The sequence below is a fragment of the Procambarus clarkii genome, chromosome 29, assembly GCF_040958095.1.
Source record: "Procambarus clarkii isolate CNS0578487 chromosome 29, FALCON_Pclarkii_2.0, whole genome shotgun sequence".
In the NCBI taxonomy this organism is placed as follows: Eukaryota; Metazoa; Arthropoda; class Malacostraca; order Decapoda; family Cambaridae; genus Procambarus; species Procambarus clarkii.
In genome coordinates this window covers 5321635-5344948 of record NC_091178.1, presented here as the reverse complement: position 1 = coordinate 5344948, position 23314 = coordinate 5321635, and the positions used below count along the sequence as shown (strand labels likewise).

Sequence of the window (23314 nt, the reverse complement as noted above, 5' to 3'; positions counted from 1 at the left end):
GAGTTAGTTATGTTAGTTTAGGTTAGGTTAAGATAGGTTAGGTTAGGTTAGGTAGGGTTGGTTAGGTTCCGTCATATATCTATGTTAGTTTTAATTCAAAATTAAATCAATTAACTTATACTTAATGAAATGGACAGATTTATCATTTCATAAGAAAAAAAATTGAAAAATATATAAATTCGTGAAAACTTGGCCTATTAGGCAAATCGGATCTTGCTTAGTAGGCCGAGTATGACGTTCTGGCTACTAGGTACAACATATGTATATATATATATATATATATATATATATATATATATATACACACACACACACACACACACACACACACACACCGAGAAGGCTTGGTCCAGCCCTCGGTGCATATATCCCTGGGTGAGGTATTTGGAGTGGCATGAGCCACGATCACCCCACACATTCCTCTACACGTTCATTTCATTGGGTGAGGGGAAGCATCTACCGCATGCCAGAGCTACGTGTTTCTGGCACCGTCACACCTGTAGAGGCGATGGCCAGGGTGCCACATGGGGTGTTGTGGCCCTCCTCTCCACACCTCCATGGCCCCGTCCACCCGGGCCAGGCTCAGCTTAAACCCTCGCTTTCTTTCTGATATTATCTGCTTTATTACTGTTTTCCCAATCTTCCCAGAGTTAATTACTGCCACAATATTCTTAGCTAATATTTAGTTCACTTTCTTATCACGAGTCACCTCAAAAATTGTAGGAAATGGCGTCTATGGTGTCACAGCTACGCAACGTGGGACAAATGACTAATTCTGAGAAGATTCAGACGTCAACACGTGCCCTGCACCCTCAAGACTCCTACCCGCCCACTGGTCAGACGTCAACACGTGCCCTGCACCCTCAAGACTCCTACCCGCCCACTGGTCAGACGTCAACACGCCCCCTGCACCCTGAAGGCTCCCACCCGCTCACCGGTCAGACGTCAACACGTCTCTTGCACCCTGAAGGCTCCCACCCGCCCACTGGTCAGACGTCAACACGTCTCCTGCACCCTGAAGGCTCCCACCCGCTCACCGGTCAGACGTCAACACGTCTCTTGCACCTTGAAGGCTCCCACCCGCCCACTGGTCAGACGTCAACGTGTCCCCTGCACCCTGAAGACTCCCACCCGCTCACTGGTCAGACGTCAACGTGTCCCCTGCACCCTGAAGGCTCCCACCCGCTCACTGGTCAGACGTCAACACGTCCCCTGCACCCTGAAGGCTCCCACCCGCCCACTGGTCAGACGTCAACGTGTCCCCTGCACCCTGAAGGCTCCCACCCGCTCACTGGTCAGACGTCAACACGCCCCCTGCACCCTGAAGGCTCCCACCCGCCCACTGGTCAGACGTCAACGCGTCCCCTGCACCCTGCAGCCTCCCACCCGCTCATACACAGCTGCCGCCCACAACCCACATCGACACATGTCGCTGCCCTCGTCTCCAGTTCTCTTTGAATTGAAAACATTTGCGGCTATTTATGCCTCATGCCGGCGAGAGAGGAATGTCTTATTTGAGTCAATGGTATACGTAGTAAGGTTATTTCCCGCTGGATTTCCATGGATATGTGTGTGTGTGTGTCTTTGTGTTTGTTTTGGTTGGGCAAGAGCACAGCGGGATCTTAGGCAAGCACAAGCTCCATCCCCGTCTTGACATGTGCCATGGGTCACGTGACCACCATACCGGTACATGGTATAAATGTGGTCATGGGCGCCAGAGTCTTAGTTGAGTGGTGGACTGCTGGTGGGGGAGACGTGTGTGAGGTGTGTTCTGTGCTCTTGTGCTCTTCTCTCCATGGTTTTCACACGACCCCTCATACCATATTTCAATACTAAATATATATTATGTATAAATATATATATATGTATATATATAGTAGATGAATTCATCTTATACTGCATTAGGTTTAGGCAAGGAAAAGATCGATTACAGATTTTGTATCCGTGAAAATAGACTAAAAAAAACAGGGAGTGAGTGGAACACGTGTGACGTGGACTGGTACGTTACAAACAGCAGGTGCCCGGCTCTCATCTGGTAAGTGACTCAGAATGACACACCTGCGAACATAAAGTAGACAAAAAGTGTAGTTAGTCACTAGAAACCTCACGTGGACAAAACACTTGATATGGAATACTTGAGTGGCAGAGTTGACATGTTGACGGGATGACTCGGTGAGTTACTCATCATGGCGGCGGTGGTGGTATATGACGCCACGGACCAGTGGGTGTGGTGAGTACTGTGGTCACAACTGTGAGTACTGTGGTCACAACTGTGAGTACTGTGGTCACAACTGTGAGTACTGTGGTCACAACTGTGAGTACTGTGGTCACAACTGTCTGGTATACTCCAGACAGGAAGCCTGTTGGAATAATATTGTGGTCCTCCTGGAGCCTAGGCCTAAGTCATCTACTGACCTTAGACAGGACGCAACCCACAACAGTTGCATAACTTCCGGGTACCTATTTACTACTAGCTGAACAAAAGACAGGCGAAAGAAAACGTGCCCAATCGCCCAACCCGTCCTCGACTCAAGTCCATTACATCCAGGGGTCGCCCCCACAGACGCATTCATAAATTTTAACATGCTGTTCATTCAAAACAAGAATTTTCTCAAATATAAATTAATATTATAATATATTAGCATATTGTGCATATATAGGCATAGGTTAGGTTAGGTGTTTAGGTTCGGTTGGCGATTATTTGCATTTGTAGTACGTGGGTGAAGCATTTATAGCGTTGTGGTTCGAACAAAACTCGTCAGTGAAGCACTTGTTCCGGAAGTGTTCGAACGAAATCAGTTGTAAGTCGTGTGTAAACCGCTTTTCATTCATAAACAGGGGGTTTGGCGGGTGGATGGAATCACTTTTGGATCTTTGTTTGGAGGACGGGCTGAATCGCCTCTGTCCTTTCGCGAGAACGAACTCTGCTGTTACGAGCATGTTATGAACATTTCGGTCGTCATGCGACCGCGTTGACCCCCCTGTGCCTTTCCTCCTCTGCGGAGCGCTGAGGACACAATGCTTGCTGAAGGCAACAGCAGTCAGCGAGAAGCCTGTACTCTATATGACGCCTATATATTCAGTGCCAAGAAGCGCTTCGAACTGAGCGTAAACATGGCCAGCTGCGGCCACTTGCCTGGTTCACGGGTCTCCTTATTGTCGTTGCTCCGTGTACATTGCTGCTCGGGAAACTCTCCCGGTGACCTTGTAACTGTTTGTTGGTGAGTGTGGGAAAGGAAGGCGGTGCGTCCGCTCCAAGACTGTTCAGACTGGCCATGTGTGGGTATTATTTACATGCGGTTGTGTATGGTTCCGCAGGGAGTAGTGACAAGAGACATATACACGATATACGAAACTATGTAGTCAATGCCGTGAGGGTTGAAACCTGGTGAGTTTGTCCCCTAATAATACCTTAGGTCATTGTCGGTGATATATATATATATATATATATATATATATATATATATATATATATATATATATATATATATATATATATATATATATACTCCTTAGAGTATATATATATATATATATATATATATATATATATATATATATATATATATGTCGTACCTAGTAGCCAGAACTCACTTTTCAGCCTACAATGCAAGGCCCGATTTGCCTAATAAGCCAAGTTTTCATGAATTAATATATTTTCTCTAATTTTTTTCTTATGAAATGATAAAGCTACCCATTTCATTATGTATGAGGTCAATTTTTTATTATTGGAGTTAAAATTAACGTAGATATATGACCGAACCTAACCAACCCTACCTAACCTAACCTAACCTATCTTTATAGGTTAGGTTAGGTTAGGTAGCCGAAAAAGTTAGGTTAGGTTAGGTTAGGTAGGTTAGGTAGTCGAAAAGCAATTAATTCATGAAAACTTGGCTTATTAGGCAAATCGGGCCTTGCATAGTAGGCTCAGAAGTGAGTTCTGGCTACTAGGTACGACATATATATATATATATATATGTATATATATATATATGTATATATATATATATGTATATATATATATATGTATATATATATATGTATATATATATATATATATATATATATATATATATATATATATTTGTATATATATATATATATATGTATATATATATATATATATATATATATATATATATATATATATATATATATATATATGTCGTACCTAGTAGCCAGAACTCACTTCTCAGCCTACTATGCAAGGCCCGATTTGCCTAATAAGCCAAGTTTTCATGAATTAATGTTTTTTCGTCTACCTAACCTACCTAACCTAACCTAACCTAGCTTTTTTTGGCTACCTAACCTAACCTTACCTATATATATAGGTTAGGTTAGGTTAGGTAGGGTTGGTTAGGTTCGGTCATATATCTACGTTAATTTTAACTCCAATAAAAAAAAATTGACCTCATACATAGTGAAAAGGGTAGCTTTATCATTTCATAAGAAAAAAATTATAGTAAATATAATAATTCAGGAAAACTTGGCTTATTAGGCAAATCGGGCCTTGAATAGTAGGCTGAGAAGTGAGTTCTGGCTACTAGGTACGACATATATATATATATATATATATTCCTTAGAGTATAGCGTGTTAATGTGTGCCATCTCAAGGTCACCATGACTGTACCAACCTGAGCTACCTCATCCCTTTGTGTGTATTTTACCTCAATAAACTTATTTCAATTTCAATTTCAATTTCAAGGTCACTGTGATTGGGTTCCACCCAAGTTCACTGCGACTGCAGTATTTGCTGTGTCACCTACAGGGAAGATTCAGCTCACAGGTGTTGGGGCCCCCTGGGATTTCAGGGGCGGGGGAGTATGTGGGGTCAGGAAGGGCTAGGTTGCGGGCAAGTGAGGTGGAGGTGATGACAGGCTTCGTGGGTTTAGAATCCTATGGGTGAATTAATTCTTAATTCAAGATTTAGCAAGTACCTTACACTCTGATTCTTAATTTCTTTTGTAAGATCTGTTCTTCTGGTGATCTTTTGTACCTCAGACATTTTGTCTGTTGCTCCTTTGGATATTTCCAAAGTTCTTGTTGGCGATAGCAAAGGTATTTATTTTTCCAGCTACAACTCCTTGACTTTATAAGTTGTTTATAGGAAGTTACAGCCAAGCAGAACGGGATTAAGGCCAGCTGATGCCCTCAGCACAGCCCAATAATGGTGCCCCCTTGACCCTTCCATTGTTTAGGTGGCAAGACATTAAGACTCAATAAGTGCTGAAAAAATCACGCAGAAAAGCGTTGATAAGACAAACACACTGTGTGTGTTGAGACAAAGGCTATCAGGAAGTTGTGTCAGATGTCAGATGACGTCGTGGAGACAGAGATAGCCTAGCGCTGGTTGATTGGGAGTAATAAACTCCGCTTTCCCCTCATAATTACCTTACCTTGGGTCAAAATGAAATAAAGCAAAAATAATAAACATTTGCAGCTCTTAAAATACGCTGCTAGGTCCATTCTGTGAATCTGAAAATTCGATTGTTACAGCTGTACAGGATACGATAGTATCTGTATCCTGTGGTGCACGGTACCGATACTCTTTGGCGCCCCCTTCTAATGGTTCACCAAGTTACATCTATGGTACCGGTACTCTGCGGTGCCCTAAGTAATAGCTGGGTAACCCCAGAAGCACACCTTATCCCATGGACCACGATATGGTAAAGATAACATAACCCGGGTCCTCCCGCGGGCCCAGGTTGTAGACTGAAGGGAGCGTTGGGTGGAGAAGCCAGCAGGGACCTATACCAGAGTGTACGAGGGTATATGTAAACCTTAGATTGACACCACCTCGATACCTCCAGATTCCTAGTGGATTCGGCTGATCCCAGGTTGTATAATATTGAGCATCCCACGGGTTAAGGCGTGCGTCTGAGGTACCCAAGGGCTCTTGTTTGATTCCTATCCTGCTCCAAAGATTTTATCATAGATGTATAAGATTATTATGATGTCATTGTGTCTCTTGTACTCCAGTCATGGCTCGACTTTTTATCCCTCTCCTCTCCTTGTATCTGTCGTGCACTCCGGATTTATTTTGCCTGATCTTAATTACAATAAAACACGGTATTTGTCAATTTTTCAGAAGCGCCCAAACAAGATTGAGTGGCAACTTAGACATTGTCGAGGCCTATGTCAGGGATGGTTGTTAGGCTCCCGGTGGTGTTGCTGGGCGGGAGCACACCAGTAGTTGGGATGGAGATAATGGACAGGGACCGGGGGGGGTGGGGGGGGTAGGGAGAGAAGAGACGGTCACCGACCCTCTAATTACCCAAAGGGCCTGTGCCCTGAGGTCCACACTGAGCACAGGCGAGGTCATATAAACAGCATAACATAGCATATGTATTCACCTAGTTGTGCTTGCGGGGGTTGAGCTCTGCTCTTTCGGCCCGCCTCTCAACTGTCAATCAATTGTTTCTATTACTACTATTCCCCCCCTCCCCCACACACACACCAGGAAGCACCCCATGACAGCTGACTAACTCCCAGGTACCTATTTACTGCTAGGTAACAGGGGCATAGGGTGAAAGAAACTCTGCCCATCGTTTCCCTGCCCAATGTACTCACCTATTTGTGCTTGCGGGGGTTGAGCTTTGGTGCTTTGGTCTGCATGGAAGACCATGCAGAAATGTGGAAGCATCGGAGTGTGCATTTATGAATGCTACACAGTATTCATATATAGACATCCATATATGCTGTAGCACATGTGAAGAACCTCTCGCACACTCACAGCTCCCTGATAAAAGAGAACCAGCTTAGCTTAGCTGCCAACACTCACACATCGTGTCAGCAAGGCGGACAGTCCGCCTTCTTTCATAACTCTCACTTCTAAACTTCCCTTCACCTATCATCATCATATTCTCCATTATGATGGAGAACTTCATCATCTTTACTGAAAAAATAAAAACAGAGAGGGGGGAGGCAAGGAGTAGGGAGGCGGGGACTCCTGGAGGGACGGAAGGGGAGGGGAGGCGGGGACATGAACCCATGGAACATGAGGGAGTAATGAGGGAGAAGAGCGGGGGTGAGGGGGGGCAGGAGTCACGCAGACATCACCGGGAGTAAATATACCGAGAGAAGGCGAGAAATGGGACTCTCCACTAAGGTGGCCGCTGCAGCTGGCGGCGCTCCTCACTCTAGCTGCCCGGGTACACACCTTGTTGTCCTCGACGGAGGAGCTTCAGCTCTTTACTCCCGCCTCTCACCCTTCCATCAACTGATGTACATTCGAAATTGTGTGTGGAGACTGCTCCAGCACTTCATTTCTTTGTGCAGTTGACTTTGTTCTCGACTCACACTCGGGTATCCCAGGTTCGATTCCCGGGCAGGGTAGAAATGGTTGAGCACGTTTCCTTTCACCTTATGCGCTTTATGTCGCCTTATATGCCTTTCACTTTATGTGTGTGTGTGTGTGTTTACTAGTTGTGTTTTACGGGGGTTGAGCTTTGCTCTTTCGGCCCGCCTCTCAACTGTCAATCAACTGTTTACTAACTACTTTTTTTTTTTTTTTTTTTTCCCCACACACCTCAGGAAGCAGCCCGTGACAGCTGACTAACTCCCAGGTACCTATTTACTGCTAGGTAACAGGGGCATTCAGGGTGAAAGAAACTTTGCCCATTTGTTTCTGCCTCGTGCGGGAATCGAACCCGCGCCACAGAATTACATAAGAACATAAGAACATAAGAACAAAGGTAACTGCAGAAGGCCTATTGGCCCATACGAGGCAGCTCCTATTCTATAACCACCCAATCCCACTCATATACTTGTCCAACCCGTGCTTGAAACAATCGAGGGACCCCACCTCCACAATGTTACGCGGCAATTGGTTCCACAAATCAACAACCCTGTTACTGAACCAGTATTTACCCAAGTCTTTCCTAAATCTAAACTTATCCAATTTATATCCATTGTTTCGTGTTCTGTCCTGTGTTGATACTTTTAATACCCTATTAATATCCCCCCGGTTATGTCCATTCATCCACTTGTAAACCTCTATCATGTCACCCCTAACTCTTCGCCTTTCCAGTGAATGCAACTTAAGCTTTGTTAATCTTTCTTCATATGAAAGATTTCTAATTTGGGGAATTAACTTAGTCATCCTACGCTGGACACGTTCAAGTGAATTTATATCCATTCTATAATATGGCGACCAAAACTGAACTGCATAATCTAAATGGGGCCTACCTAGAGCAAGATATAGCTTGAGAACCACACCAGGTGTCTTGTTACTAACGCTGCGATTAATAAATCCAAGTGTCCGATTTGCCTTATTACGAACATTTATGCATTGATCCTTTTGTTTTAAATTCTTACTAATCATAACTCCCAGATCCCTTTCGCAATCCGACTTCGCAATCACAACACCATCTAGCTCGTATCTTGTAACTCTATCATCATTACCTAACCTCAGAACTTTACATTTATCAGCATTAAACTGCATCTGCCAATCCTTTGACCATTTCAAAACCCTATCTAGATCAACTTGAATTACGAATCCTGCGCGCTATCCACCAGGCTACGAGGCCCCTGTGTGTGTGTGTGTGTGTGTGTGTGTGTGTGTGTGTGTGTGTGGCCACGTCTGTGGTAGAAAATAATAAAAAACTATAATAATAATAATAAATATATATATATATATATATATATATATATATATATATATATATATATATATATATATATATATATATATATATATATATATATATATATTGATGAGAGGAACATACAGGCTATATATAACCGGCTATACATAGCCGGTGAGAGGAATAGAGAGCATAGAGACGACGTCTTGAGAGTACCTGACGGCTGCCGAATTTATCAAAGCTTTAGATAAGAAGTCGGCAGCCTTCAGGGACCCTCAAGACGCCCTCCCTAAACTGGCCGAGGCAAAGGTCAAACCAAAGTTAATTATGTTAATTCCCCGACACCGGGAATTATATATAAGTCCTGGGTCATAGGCCAGGACTGGCCTATGCTGAACCTACCTACCACATTGTAGGTAGGTACCACATGGTAGGTAGGGCCTACCCTACCTACCTTTTCTAGGGGAACGAACGAACGAGATATAGGACAAGATCTCAAGATATATCTCAAGATAAGATACCCTTCGGGTAAGCGAGGAAGTGGGTATAGCAGAAGAATAGCCGGTGAGAGGAAATGTGGAAGTCGGAGGGACAGAGCCAGGGCTAACTAACCCAGCTGTATGGCAGATCTAAGGCTCTCAACAACATGGCCGGCTAGGCTAGGAGGCGGGGAGGGGTCTTGTGTCAGGGGCGGGGAGGAGGGAACAGCTGTCCTCTTGGGTCGTGGAGTCTCCTTTCTTCTGTGATGCCGGAGTCTTCTGTGATGGTCTTCACGGTGGCGGACATGCCATCCTACAATTCCAAACACGCAAAATTAGGAAGAAAATCAGGATTTTTTTTTGTTATTTTTTCAGCTTTATTTTGCCTTTGTTATGCTACGTCTAGATTATCAGAATCAATTCACTTGAACGTGTAGAGAAGGATAATTCATAATACCATGAATTATCCTTCTCTAAACACGCTCATGTCAATTGATATTAATTCTGATAATCTAAATGTAGCATAACAAACGCAAGATAAAGCAGGAAGGTAATGCAAGGGATTATAAATTTTAATATGAAGACAAATTAAGAAAGCCTAACTTACATTCTCTCGAAAGGCGAAGAGTAAGGGAGGACATATCGTATGACTATAGAAAGCTGCAGAAGGCCTATTGACCCATGTAAGCCTATTGACCCATCCGAGCCTATTGACCCATGTAGGCCTATTGACCCAACCAGGCAACACAGCTGCGATCGATACAGCCTCCTGGCGCGCTACAATATTTAGATACAGGATACCGTAATCACGATAGCTGTGCATTTGTCCTGAAGAAATTTAAATTGAAATAAGTTTATTGAGGTAAAATACACACAAAGGGATGAGGTAGCTCAAGCTATTCTCACCCCGTTCAGTACATCGTGTTAATACATACATATACACACATCACAAACAATAAACATATTACCAAACATTCTGAGAGATAAACATATACATTTCCTCCTTTACACAAGTAGTATGGTATCAGACGTACGCATAAATACTTTTATGACCTAGGTCCTGAAGATGTCGTAAACATTATTGGTATTTGGTAATTTTCTGCTAAATGTAGTGCCCTCCCTAACTAGGCTAATTACCCAAACATAATTAGTCTATCCTAAGGAGCCTATCTTAAATTAGTTTATCAAAAAGTAGCCTAATCTAATTGAATTAATATTCTAAACTAATCTAGCCTAATAAACCTAATCTTTTCTAAACTAGCCAAATGTAATTAAAGAAACTATCTCAAACAATGATCGTTTATTTAACCTAATTTATGGTAAGGCAAACCTGTCATAATTAACTTAATTAGCTTAATTAGTTTTATGTAGCACACTTTATTTTATATATATATATATATATATATATATATATATATATATATATATATATATATATATATATATATATATATATATAGAACGTATGAGTTTCCCCAAAATCACCGGTCAGGTGAAAATCGAAATTCCGTTTTATTGAAAGAACTCAAAATAGGTTTGACGGCGAACATCAACTCAAAATTACGTAGTTTAAATTATAAAAACGTTTGGTAATATTTTTATGAAATAATCTGCATAAGTTTTTGTATGGAGTTCTGTGGAAGGAGGGAAGGGGGGGGGGGGATAGTGTGTGTGTGTGTGTGTGTGTGTGTGTGTGTGTGTGTGTGTGTGTGTGTGTGTGTTGGGGGGGAGGGGGGTCATGGAGCTGGGTAAACCCTTGCAAGAGATGCATGAGACTTGTCACGTTCCATCCACGCCTGGACTGCTTTTGTTGCTCCTGCTTCGCCTGTTGCTCCTGCTTCACCTGTTGCTCCTGCTTCACCTGTTGTTTCTGCTTCACCTGTTGCTCCTGCTTCACCTGTTGCTCTCTGCTATACCTGTTGCTCCCTGCTTCACCTGTTGCTCCTTGCTATACCTGTTGCTCTTGCTTCACCTGTTGCTCCTGCTTCACCTGTTGCTCTTGCTTCAACTGTTGCTCCTGCTTCGCCTGTTGCTCCTGCTTCACCTGTTGCTCCCTGCTATACCTGTTGCTCCCTGCTTCACCTGTTGCTCCCTGCTATACCTGTTGCTCCCTGCTTCACCTGTTGCTCCCTGCTATACCTGTTGCTCCCTGCTATACCTGTTGCTCCCTGCTATACCTGTTACTCCCTGCTATACCTGTTGCTCCCTGCTTCACCTGTTGCTCCCTGCTATACTTGTTGCGCCCTGCTATACCTGTTGCTCCCTGCTATACCTGTTGCTCCCTGCTATACCTGTTGCTCCCTGCTATACCTGTTACTCCCTGCTATACCTGTTGCTCCCTGCTTCACCTGTTGCTCCCTGCTATACCCGTTGCTCCCTGCTATACCTGTTGCTCCCTGCTATACCTGTTGCTCCCTGCTATACCTGTTGCTCCCTGCTATACCTGTTACTCCCTGCTATACCTGTTGCTCCCTGCTTCACCTGTTGCTCCCTGCTATACCCGTTGCTCCCTGCTATACCTGTTGCTCCCTGCTATACCTGTTACTCCCTGCTATACCTGTTGCTCCCTGCTTCACCTGTTGCTCCCTGCTATACCTGTTGCTCCCTGCTATACCTATTACTCCTGCTTCACCTGTTGCTCCCTGCTATACCTGTTGCTCCCTGCTTCACCTGTTGCTCCTCTGGGTCCGAGGAAATACAGGCGGGTTCGTTCTCGACTCACAATCGGAAGTTCGGGGTTCGAATACCGGGCGGGACGGAAATGATTGGGCCGTTTCCAATCACCTAATACCTCTGTTCACCTAGGAGTACGTAGGTACTCAGGAGTTAGTCAGGATGTTGTGGGGGGTTGGGGAGGGGGGGGTATGGGTCAGTAATTCGACCCTGTGAGGGGAGGAGGGACCCTTGATATAAGCCTAACATGTATACTGTATACCCCATAATTCTTGAGTTTACAGTGAAGAGCCGGTTTATACAAATCATTAAATATGTATAGTTAATCTGGCAATACTAGTCAGCTAATGTTAATATTAATTATTGTTAACATTAGCTAATGCCAAAACTATGTAATAAATTACTAGGCTGCTACTTAATAATATTTAACCAAAGGCAACAATAAAACAAACAAAACATTCAAATATTTAAGAATAAATGTTGTATTTGATTATAGAAGTATTATTTTTATTAGAAGAATAACCACTAAGCCCTTTGCTGTAGATGTGTCGGTGGTGATTGTGTAGGTGGTGTTAGTGAATGTGTAAATGATTATGTTGGTGGTTGTGTAGATGGTTGTGGTAATGGTTGTACATTTAGTGTTGGTGACTGTCAGGACAAGTGTTAGTAGTAGTCAACATGTACGGGAAGTGACTATAAATGACTAGGAATATCGGTATATACTTCTGTTATTATTATTATTATTGTCTACCACAGACGTGGCCACACATTTACAATGCTAACCATCATATATACATTTTGGGTTTATACTGATGGTGCTGGTAGCCAAGACATGCACAAAGGCAGAGGTCACTGCCACCAGGCACCTACCTCTCTCTCTCCCTACCTACCTCTCCCCACCTCCCTCTCCCCACCTCACTTCTCCCCACCTCACCTCTCCCCACCTCACTTCTCCCCACCTCACCTCTCCCCACCTCACCTCTCCCCACCAGCACCCTCGACTGTGTGTTGGGAAAAGTGTTTAGACCAAGAGGCATCGCTGATGTCATTCACCTGTATGTAGTGTTGGAAATCTTGAGAGGCTGTGTGTGTGTGTATTCACTTAGTTGTGCTTGCGGGGGTTGAGCTCTGGCTCTTTCGGCCCGCCTCTCAATTGTTAATCAATCAACTGTATTATTTTTCGTCACACACTCAGAAAGCAGCTCGTAACAGCTGTCCAACTCCCAGGTATCTTTCAGATATCTTCCCAAGAGGAAGGGAATGTTCAGGGAAAAGCGCAGTCTTTACGACTATATAACACTTGGAAGGGATCGGGATAAGGGGTTTGGGATGAGACCGGGGAGGGGGGTGGAGGGAGAAGGAAAGGTGACAGATTGAACGCCGACCTGCATCAAGCCAGACCGTCGCTCTACCGTCCAGCACAAGTAATTTGACTTCGAGTGTGTATAGGTGTTTGGGAGTGGTGTAGAGTGTGGCGTGTGTAGGAATAGGGGAGTGAAGGGTGTGGTATTAGCTGTGAATCAAGCACTACAACACTCATCAAATGATGGTTGAAGGTCAGGTCAGTACACGTGAGTCCTCACACTGGTGGTCACACAGTAAGGTCAGGTCAAGGAGACTAAACAGCCTCAGCCCGCCCACCTGAGACAATGTTACCACCAAGAGGTCACAAAGACTGATCCAAAGTCATCAGAAACAATGACATTTATATTTAATCGGATTTAAGCCCCTCTTGGGATCCTGGGGTGTGGTGTTGAAGGCTGTGACCGGCTGTGGGGGCAGTCTTGCCGTAGCCTCGGTGCTACCAAGTAATCCTCTATGTCCGCCTGTGGCAGCCACGGAGAGAACCCAACCGAATCTGTGGCCCCCACTGTCATCTTGTTGACCCGAGCCGAGTCTGCAGTGTGTGAGTATTGTCTGGGAGATTCACTTGTATGTGGAGCAAGTTCAAGTTCAAGTATGTTTACTGAGACAAGAAAAAATACATCTCAAAGGGATAAGAGTAGCTTATTGTTGACCAGACCACACACTAGAAATTGAAGGGACGACGACGTTTCGGTCCGTCCTGGACCATTCTCAAGTCGATTGTGATGAGGAGGTAGGGACAGGCAATAAATAGGCAAGAGAGAGCTGAGGAGGAAAGTCAGGAACGAATCTAATTCGTTAATTAATTAGAGGGAATCTAATTCCCTCCTTCCTTTTCTTGATGTTCATGTTCACAGCTCTGTGTCTGGGTTCTCTTTCTCTGTCTTCCGTAAACCCATGCATAGTGGCATGTAAATTCACTTCTTTTCCTACCATCCTCCTTCTGTTAAGAAAAGTGTCCTCGTCTCTCTCTTCCTCCGCGCTCTACGCATCAGCGACCCTCAGTTTCTTGATTCTGAAATTGCCTTTATCTACAAATCATTCTCTCGCCTTGGTTATCCTTTGCATTTCATCAACTGTGCCCACTCTCAAGCTAAACGAAATTTCTTTCATCCTAAACCTGCTTCCAACACTACTAGCACTGTACTATGCCTTCCCTTCATATCTGAACTCAAAACTTTTACCAATACCTTTCGTCCTCTTGACATTAAACTCGCCTTTCGACAAACTAACACACTTCGTAGCAATCTAGTTCACACTGCTCATCCTGCTTCTAATGCTGCTGGTGTCTACTCTATTTCCTGTTCATCTTGTCCTCTCCAATACTTTGGCGAAACTGGCCGTACACTGAATGACAGACTTAAAGAACACAAGAGAAGTGTTAAGTCTGCAGACACTAACAATGCTCTCTTCTGCCATGTGAGGGATTCTAATCATCCCATTGATTGGTCTTCCTCCAAAATAATCTTTCCTGCCTCTACTCTACACAGACGCCGTCTTGTAGAATCGGCTCTTATAAACAATGTACCCAACATGAACTTGAGTCCTGGCTTTGTTGCTGTGGACTCTTCCCTTTCACAGTATATACTCAAATGCTCTAATCTTTCTAACAAACGTGACTTAACATAAGCTTTCCCCCTTCCATTTCTTTCTTTCTCTTTCCTTTTCTTTCTCTCTTCTCCCTTTTTCTGTTCATTGTCTTCTCCTACGCTCCCTTGCTATCCTCTTCTTTTCCTATTACTTCTCCTTCGGTGGTTATAATAGGAGCTGCCTCGTATGGGCCAATAGGCCTGCTGCAGTTTCCATTACTACTATCCCCTACTCCTGACTTTCCTCCTCAGCTCTCTCTTGCCTATTTATTGCCTGTCCCTACCTCCTCATCACAATCGACTTGAGAATGGTCCAGGACGGACCGAAACGTCGTCGTCCCTTCAATTTCTAGTGTGTGGTCTGGTCAACATACTTCAGCCACGTTATTGTGACTCATCGCCTGCAAAAGAGTAGCTTAGGCTATGTCTACCCCCCCCCCCCCCCGGGGTGTGTGTGTGTGGAGCGTTGTAGTGATGATTCCCAGTTAAGGGGACTTGGGCTGAGGTTACCAGTTTTAGACAATAAATAAACGCAAGTAATTGATTGATTGATGAAGATTAAGCCACCCAAAATGTGGCACGGGCATGAATAACCCGTAAGTGGTGGCCCTTTGGAGCCATTACCAGTATCAAGAGCTGATACTGGAGACCTGTGGAGGTGCGACTGCATCCTGCGTGACGGGAGATGTCTCCCGTGAAGCGTGTGTAGGTGTTGGCGAGCATGTACAGGTGTTGGTGAGCGTGTGCAGGTGTTGGAGAGCTTGTGTAGGTGTTGGTGAACGTGTGCAGGTGTTGGAGAGCGTGTGCAGGTGTTGGTGAGCGTGTGCAGGTGTTGGTGAGCGTGTGCAGGTGTTGGGGAGCGTGTCCAGGTGTTGGGGAGCGTGTCCAGGTGTTGGGAAGCGTGTGCAGGTGTCAGACAGCGTATGCAGGTGTTTGGGAGCGTGTGCAGGTATTGGGAGCATATTCAAGTGTTGGAGAGCGTGAGCAGGTGTTTAGGAGCGTGTGCAAATATTGGGGCATGTGCAGGTGTTTGGGAGCTTGTGCAGGTGTTGGGGCATGTACAGGTGTTGGGGAGCATGTACAGGTGTCTGGGAGCATGTACGGGTGTTAGGGAGCGTGTGCAGGTGTTGAAGAGCGTGTGCAGGTCTTTGGGAGCTTGTGCAGGTTTTTGGGAACGTGTGCAGGTGTTTTGGAGTGTGCAAATATTGGGGCATGGGCAGGTGTTAGCAAGCGTGTTTGGGTGTTTGGGAGCGTGTGCGTTTGTTGGGGAGCGTGTGCAGGTGTTTGGGAGCGTGTGCAAATATTGGGGCATGTGCAGGTGTTTGGAAGCTTGTGTAGGTGTTTTGGAGCGTGTGCAGCTGTTGGGGAGCGTGTGCAGGTGTTGGGGAGTGTGGTGTAAGCAGTTACATGTTATTACCATTTAAAGAAACGGAACTGAGTTTCGATGAGCTGAATCATTGAAGAATAATGCAAATAATACAGGGAGTTTGTTTCAAAGTTATCACACACTTTGATAATTGTAAATACTTGTATTAAGACACCTTAAACTTCGCTTTAAAAGAGAAGACTTTTACAAATCATTAAAAGACTTTAACAAATCAAATACAAGCAATGATGTTTAATTGTTAAATTAAACAAACAATTTGTTTAATGATTTGAACAAATCAAATCATTAAATTTACAAATGATTAAAAGACTCTAATAAATCAATTTTTTATAAACATGTTACAATTGGCGCAATCTGGGCCTTTCTTTTCGTTTTCATCTACAAATGTCGTGACCATTTGTTTATTAACTATTCAAACTTGAGACCAGAAATATTTAATAACGTTTATGTACTTCAAAATTTATATTCTCAATATTGCTGGGAGCATCAGCCTCCTCGAGGCCCTACCTGGAGCATAGTGTAAGACAAAATAGGCCCAACCTGGGGCCCTGGAGTGAGCATAACCCAGCATCAGCCTATAGGGTTAGTAGAGGGTGGGGGGGGGGGGGGGCGGGGAAGGGCGAGGAGGACATGGTATAACTTTTTTCCTGGCTTCCGCCGCACTACGCAAAAACAGCGTGAGTGTCTTGGTCTATAAGCGTCCCTCGTCCGCAGTTTGAACCTGGAGGTAAATCGCCATGTATGATGGAGTGTTTTAAGGTTCATGTTTGAATCGTGAGATTTCGAAGTGTGGTTCAGAACCAGGAGCAATTACACTTTGTTTCAGGGGGAGTAGAAATAGCCTAAGATACTCTAGCCCTTTGAGATGTATTTCTTTCTTGTCTCAATAAACATACTTGAACTTGAACTTTATTTCATGCGCATATCATTTGTTTCCACTATGGATATTTTCTGTTGCGCGCATGCGTGTTTACCTAATATTGACTACAGGACAGCCTATCCTCCTAAAATGAGAGTACTTATAATAATTATTGGTCGAAAATACGAAAATATCGTGATGGACCACCAGCAAGTTGACTTTTGTGTTATTGAACTTAAGTATAAGACATATATTCTACCAATCCTAGGCCTTATACAAGCTATCTTAGGCCTACTGTGGTATATATGTGTTATACCAGACCTAGGAATATTTAGGTTTTATTTTAACTTTATTTTTTGTTGATTATAAAATTAATAGTACTGGTGATCCATCCATACATGGTACATTCGTCCTACATAGTTACTGTAAGTATTATATAGTTTCCGGAGGATAGACTGAGCATACCATCACTCTTGTTGTGCCTCAGACTGAGCATACCATCTCTCTTGTTGTGCCCCAGACTGAGCATACCACCACTCCTGTTGTGCCCCAGACTGAGCATACCACCACTCCTGTTGTGCCCCAGACTGAGCATACCACCACTCCTGTTGTGCCCCAGACTGAGCATACCACCACTCCTGTTGTGCCCCAGACTGAGCATACCACCACTCCTGTTGTGCCCCAGACTGAGCATACCACCACTCCTGTTGTGCCCCAGACTGAGCATACCCTTTCTCTTGGTCTCCCCCGCCCCCCAAGACTGAGCCCATCGCCACGCAGGTTCCCCTGGCCAGCAAATGGCGCGTGGGGGCTGGTGCCAACCTCACCACTCCACTTGTCCTCCCACTGATCCCTTGTCCCGCGGGACCAGATTAAGAGTTGATATTTCTGGGCACCTTGTGCAGCAGCTCGTCTACCACTTACGGGCTATTCATGCCCGTGCCACCTCTTGGATGGCTTAATCTTTATCAATCAATCAATCAGCAGCTCGTCACACTGCTCTAGCTTGCGTTCAGCGGAAGATTCTTCGCGTTCCTCGAAGAGAGAGCCGAGGGCGATGCTGGAGACCTTAGTTCTTGTAGAGGCTACTACCGTGGCGAGATGTGTTATCGAGGTGCCCGTAGCCAACGACTGACTGATGATTGATGAAGATTAAGCCACCCAAAAGGTGGCACGGGCATGAATAGCCCGTAAGTGGTGGCCCTTTTGAACCATTACCAGTATCAAGAGCTGATACTGGAGATCTGTGGAGGTGTGACTGCACCCTGCGTGACGGGAGATGTCTCCCCGAACGACTGATTCATAACAGTTCACTGATTGATTGATTGATGAGGATTAGGCCACCCAAGAGGTGGCACGGGCATGAATAGCCCGAAAGTGGTAGATTTTTTTTTGTTTAGTAAATGTATACTGAGTGCTGAGGGACAGTTAACTGATTGCCAGGTACATATTTACTGCTAGGTGAACAGAGGCATCAGATATATATAAGATTAGCTCAACATCTTGCCTTCCCAGGAAATCGAACCCATAACCAATTGAGAATGAGCCGACTACACTAATCGCCGAGTTCATCTGTTTTAATTTAAGCGATAAAAGCGTGTATTTCATTAGGAAATTCAGCTATTTTACTACTTCAGTGTTTATATAAAGTGAAACATCGTGAATATTTAAACAATATATATTCCCACTCAGCGTACTTGCCCACCATCTGTCGTTAGTTTGTGAATTGACCTGTGACGTCATGATGCGTAAGACGTCAATTCACTAGGCTACGATACATTCTCATTGTATATGAGAGAATGTCTTTCTGTTCAAAGTTGGAGCCATACGATTGGGGCTAGCCCAACCCAAATTGGCAGAGGGAATGGTCTGGCGTACGGGATGAACATAGGCTGGTTGGGGTCGCTAGATTTCAAGAGGGAACAGCCTGCCAGTGCCAAACTTAGACCCCCCCCTTGATTTTTGGCACTGCCCGCCAGCTACATAGCTAAATATTTGCAAAACAAACATATGAAAACAATATGTTTTCTTATAGTAATATGCAATATTATTTACTGATCTTGGGAAAATTAACGGAAATTTCATGTTGTGAATAATTTGCCCGAACTCGCATAAAATAGACGATTCTTCCGCAGCGTCACAGGCGCCTCAAGCCACGGCGCTTACCAGAGTTAGGGGTAACTATTCTTCGTTCAGTATTCCATGTCACTTGAACCCCTCTCACTGGCGACCACTCACGCATTAGACAATTATATTTGTATACGTCAAGTTTATTGTCGAATCAGACAAAGACAGAGACAAACATAGACAGACAGAGACAGACAAAAAGACAGAGACAAATAGAGGCAGAGACAGAAACAGGGAGTAGATAGATGAATGGATGGGTAGTGTTGATGTGTTAACGTTGTCGACTCTTAATACTTTTTTCTACGGCTCTTTGAATTATATTTGGAGACGATGCGAGTCATTTGGCCGCTTGTGTTTATGGCTGAAACATTCAACCACGGGACCCAAGAGCACATGCTTGGTCCTGCAGGCACACTCATGTGAGTATTATTAGGTGAATATACACAAACATACATACTCTCGCTCGCGGACAGCGCTCGGAGGTCGTAGTTCTAAGGACCCGGGTTTGATTTCGAAACAAATGGGCAGAGTTTTTCACCTGATGGTCCTGTTCACCTAGCAGTAAATAGGTACCTGAGTTAAACAGCCGCTGCAGGCTGCTTCCTGGGGATGTGTGTATGTAATTTAATTATTTGTGTCTGCAGAATCGAACGATTAGCTCTTGGATCCCGCCTTTCTAATCAATCTATTTTTCCTCTATTATATCTGCTACATATATTTCTACAATACGCGCGCGCGCGCACGCACACACACACACACACACACACACACACACACACACACACACACACACACACACACACACACACACACACACACACACACACACACACACACACAATTCATCAATTCCTCTGAGAATCGTGTGTATGTGTGTGTGTGCGCGTGTGTGTAATTACCTATGTGTAGTTGCAGGATGAGAGCTACGCTTGTGGTGTCCCGTCTTCCCAGTACTCTTTGTCATATAACGCTTTGAAACTATTGAGGCCAAGACCGTCAGTAGTTTCAAAGCGTTACATGACAAAGAGTGCTGGGAAGACGGGACACCACAAGCGTAGCTCTCATCCTGTAACTACACTTAGGTAATTACACTTAGGTAATTACACACACACACACACACACACACACACACACACACACACACACACACACACACGATTCTCAGAGGAATTGACAGGGTAGATAAAAACAGACTATTTAACACAAGGGGCACACGCACTAGGGGACACAGGTGGAAATTGAGTGCCCAAATGAGCCATAGAGATATTAGAAAGAATTTTTTTCAGTGTCAGAGTGGTTGACAAATGGAATGCATTAGGAAGTGATGTGGTGGAGGCTGACTCCATACACAGTTTCAAGTGTGGATATGATAGAGCCCAATAGGCTCAGGAACCAGTACATCAGTTGATTGACAGTTGAGAGGCGGGACCAAAGAGCCAAAGCTCAACCCCCGCAAGCACAATTAAGCCTCTCAACTGTCAATCAATTAACTGTTACTAACTATTAATTTTTTTTCACACACACCCAGGAAGCAGCCTGTAACAGCTGTCTAAATCCCATTTACCTATTTACTGCTAGGTGAATGGTGCTAACCGGGGCATCAGGGTGAAAGAAACTGCCTATTTGTCTCTGCCTAGTCCGGGAATCGAACCCGGGCCACAGGATTACGAGTCCCGCGCGCTGTCCATTCAGCTACCAAACCCCTGTTACATACTGTGTAAGGGTATGTGAGCAGTGATCCCCCGCTCACACCTTACTTACTATGCCTTACTATATCCTTACTAATATGCCCGTCCTTACTATGTATAAAGCGTCACATACACAGACTTTACTAGTGTTGTACAGTAGTGTCTTAGTCAATATTGATCTATATACCCACCTGTTTTCACCCACCTATTAGACCTATTAAAGCCAGTATCAATTAGTCTTAGATGCGTACAATACCCACACGTAACTGCCGCTGTTGTTGTTATAGATTCAGCTACTCGGGAACAAGTTCCAAGCAGCACGGGCTATGGTGAGCCCGTAACTTAACTGGCACAGGAGCGGGGCAAGTAGCACGGGCTATGGTGAGCCCGTAGTGCACTTAACTGGCATAGGAGCGGTGCTCGGATCGTAGCTGCCGCATAATGTGGTCTATTTATACGCCTCTGACTTGCGTTCAACTCATTCCTCCCCGACCTGCGTAACCTTGACCCCATCAAGGTAGTCAAACGTGGGTCTTGACTTCCGCAGATTTACTAAAGGTCGCCCCAAAAATTTGCCGCCAAACACTTGTGCTTGCGGGGGTTGAGCTCTGCTCTTTCGGCCCGCCTCTCAACTGTCAATCAATCACCTTTTTCCACACACACACATACACAACCAGGAAGCAGCCCGTAACAGCTGTCTAACTCCCAGGTACCTATTTACTGCTAGGTAACGGGGGCATCAGGGTGAAAGAAATTCTGCCCATTTGTTTATCACCATCGCCGGGGATCGAACCCGGACCCTATGATTACGAGTTCTAAGCGCTGTCCACTCAGTCACAGCCCCCCTAGGATGGATGGGTGTGTGTCAGTAGATATAAAAGAGGGAAAATAGATTAGTTAGAAAGTCGGGGTACAAGAGCTAATAGCTCGATTCTGCAGGCAAATAGCAAATACAAATAGTAAGTACACATACATACATACACGCGCCCACAGACTAGATACTTAAGGAGATTGCCAAAGTATATATATAGAAGCAAAACTCAAATTAAGGAACAGAAGAACGAGAGGATATATTTGGGAACTGGGAACACAGATGAGTCACAGAGACGTCAAGAATGGGAACGGTCTGGACGAGGAAGTTGTCGACGCCAATTCGATACACAATTTTAAATGCAAATATTTAAAGAAAACAAGTGAAAAGTCACTGCACTGACATATAGATGGTCGAAATGTGGGGCTTAAGAGCAGGTGTTCGACTGTAAGAACAGGGTCGAGTGCAGACAGACAGACAGACAGACAGACAGACAGACACAAACACGCGCGAGCGAGGCTGGTGATACAGGTGTAAATGTTCATATCCCCCCCCCCCCCATACACTAAGCTGACGACAGCAGGAAATGTTGCTGCTTCACCTCCTTCCTTCTTCTTTCAGGAAAACACAGATGGTGTCCTGGCTTCTACTGACACTGTACTCTGCAACTTGTTGACGGAGTCATTGTCATTTCAATGGAAGTGATGTAGAAAAGAGAAAAGAATACAATATTATGTTTCATTCGTCGATTTTCTGCACATTTGCGCTTCAGAAAATTAGAAAACGAGTATTTGTTAAGCACGACTAACACCTGGAGGGCCGTAACAGGCGAGAGTGACCATGGTGAGCGTGGTGAGTAGCCTGTTGTCCCACACGCTGTGGCGGGTGGTGGGCGCCGACCCCCATCATCATGATGGGCCGAAACAACCGCACTCCTCCAAACAACATCTTCCCACGGCCGACACCACCTTATCCCACGCCTGCGGCACCACCAGGAGGCTCCTCGGCCACACAGAGGGTAGGAGTTTGCAGGCCATGACGGAGCACCTGTGGGAGAAGGGCGGCGGGGAGCTGTACTGTGGCTGTGAGGCAACTCATAAAGATAAGCGGCCTGACAACCTGCGACTCCCTTTGGAAGCTAAAGTGGACGTGATTGACCCTTGCGATGCGTGGGTCGTACTCGACGCCCCCTTTTCACCACGTGATGGCATGCCGCGGCCCGCGTTGCCGCCGTTGCTGCCATCCAGCGCTAGGACCAGTACGGTAAATGTTCCCCCGACAGCCATTTCATCTCCGCCTGCCCCTTTCCCGGCCCTCGAGTGGTGGCAGAGCTGTTTTGCTCCGTCTGATTCCTCTGTTGCTCCAGCATGTGTTGAGGTACCGTCGCCTGTGCCCCTTTGTGCATCACCTCGTGGAGAGGTAAGTCAGGAGACAACCAATTCGAAAGTTGGTGACTTGGCCACGGATCCTCAGATTGACCAGGAATTGAGTTCTAGCTCGAACGACCATGGGATAATTTGTCGTCAGATGGACAAAGAATTAACAAATTACCAGGAGAACCAAAAGATGATTAGATATGATGCGTATCAGGAAGAGATTTCATCAAATTCATTCCTAGGAAAGAGAAGTGATGATATACGCGGGATAGTGTGCCCAGACTTACCCAGGAGTTTTACAGGAAGGTCCCGCGGGTCGGCGCCGGGGTCGAGAAAAATTGCGACTCTTGGCAGCCCAGGGAGCAGAGCGGACAG

General features: G+C 44.9%; 2 protein-coding genes across 2 annotated transcripts in view; both read left to right on the top strand.

Moving 5' to 3' along the window:
- Window positions 1-726: 726 nt before the first annotated feature.
- LOC138369570 (bile salt-activated lipase-like) lies at window positions 727-1458 on the top strand. The gene has a single exon (XM_069332989.1). It carries the CDS (start codon window positions 727-729, stop codon window positions 1456-1458), a length of 732 nt encoding a protein of 243 aa, XP_069189090.1.
- A 261-nt stretch (window positions 1459-1719) lies between these two features.
- BNIP3 (BCL2 interacting protein 3) overlaps window positions 1720-23314 on the top strand; it is an 80982-nt gene continuing 59387 nt past the window's right edge. The window contains exons 1-2 of the mRNA XM_045753208.2: window positions 1720-1764; window positions 22185-23314. The exon at window positions 22185-23314 is cut by the window's right edge and continues 833 nt beyond it. Of these exons, the coding sequence (XP_045609164.2) occupies window positions 22404-23314 (911 nt within the window). The 5' untranslated portion in view covers window positions 1720-1764; window positions 22185-22403. The remainder of the gene's footprint in view (window positions 1765-22184) is intronic.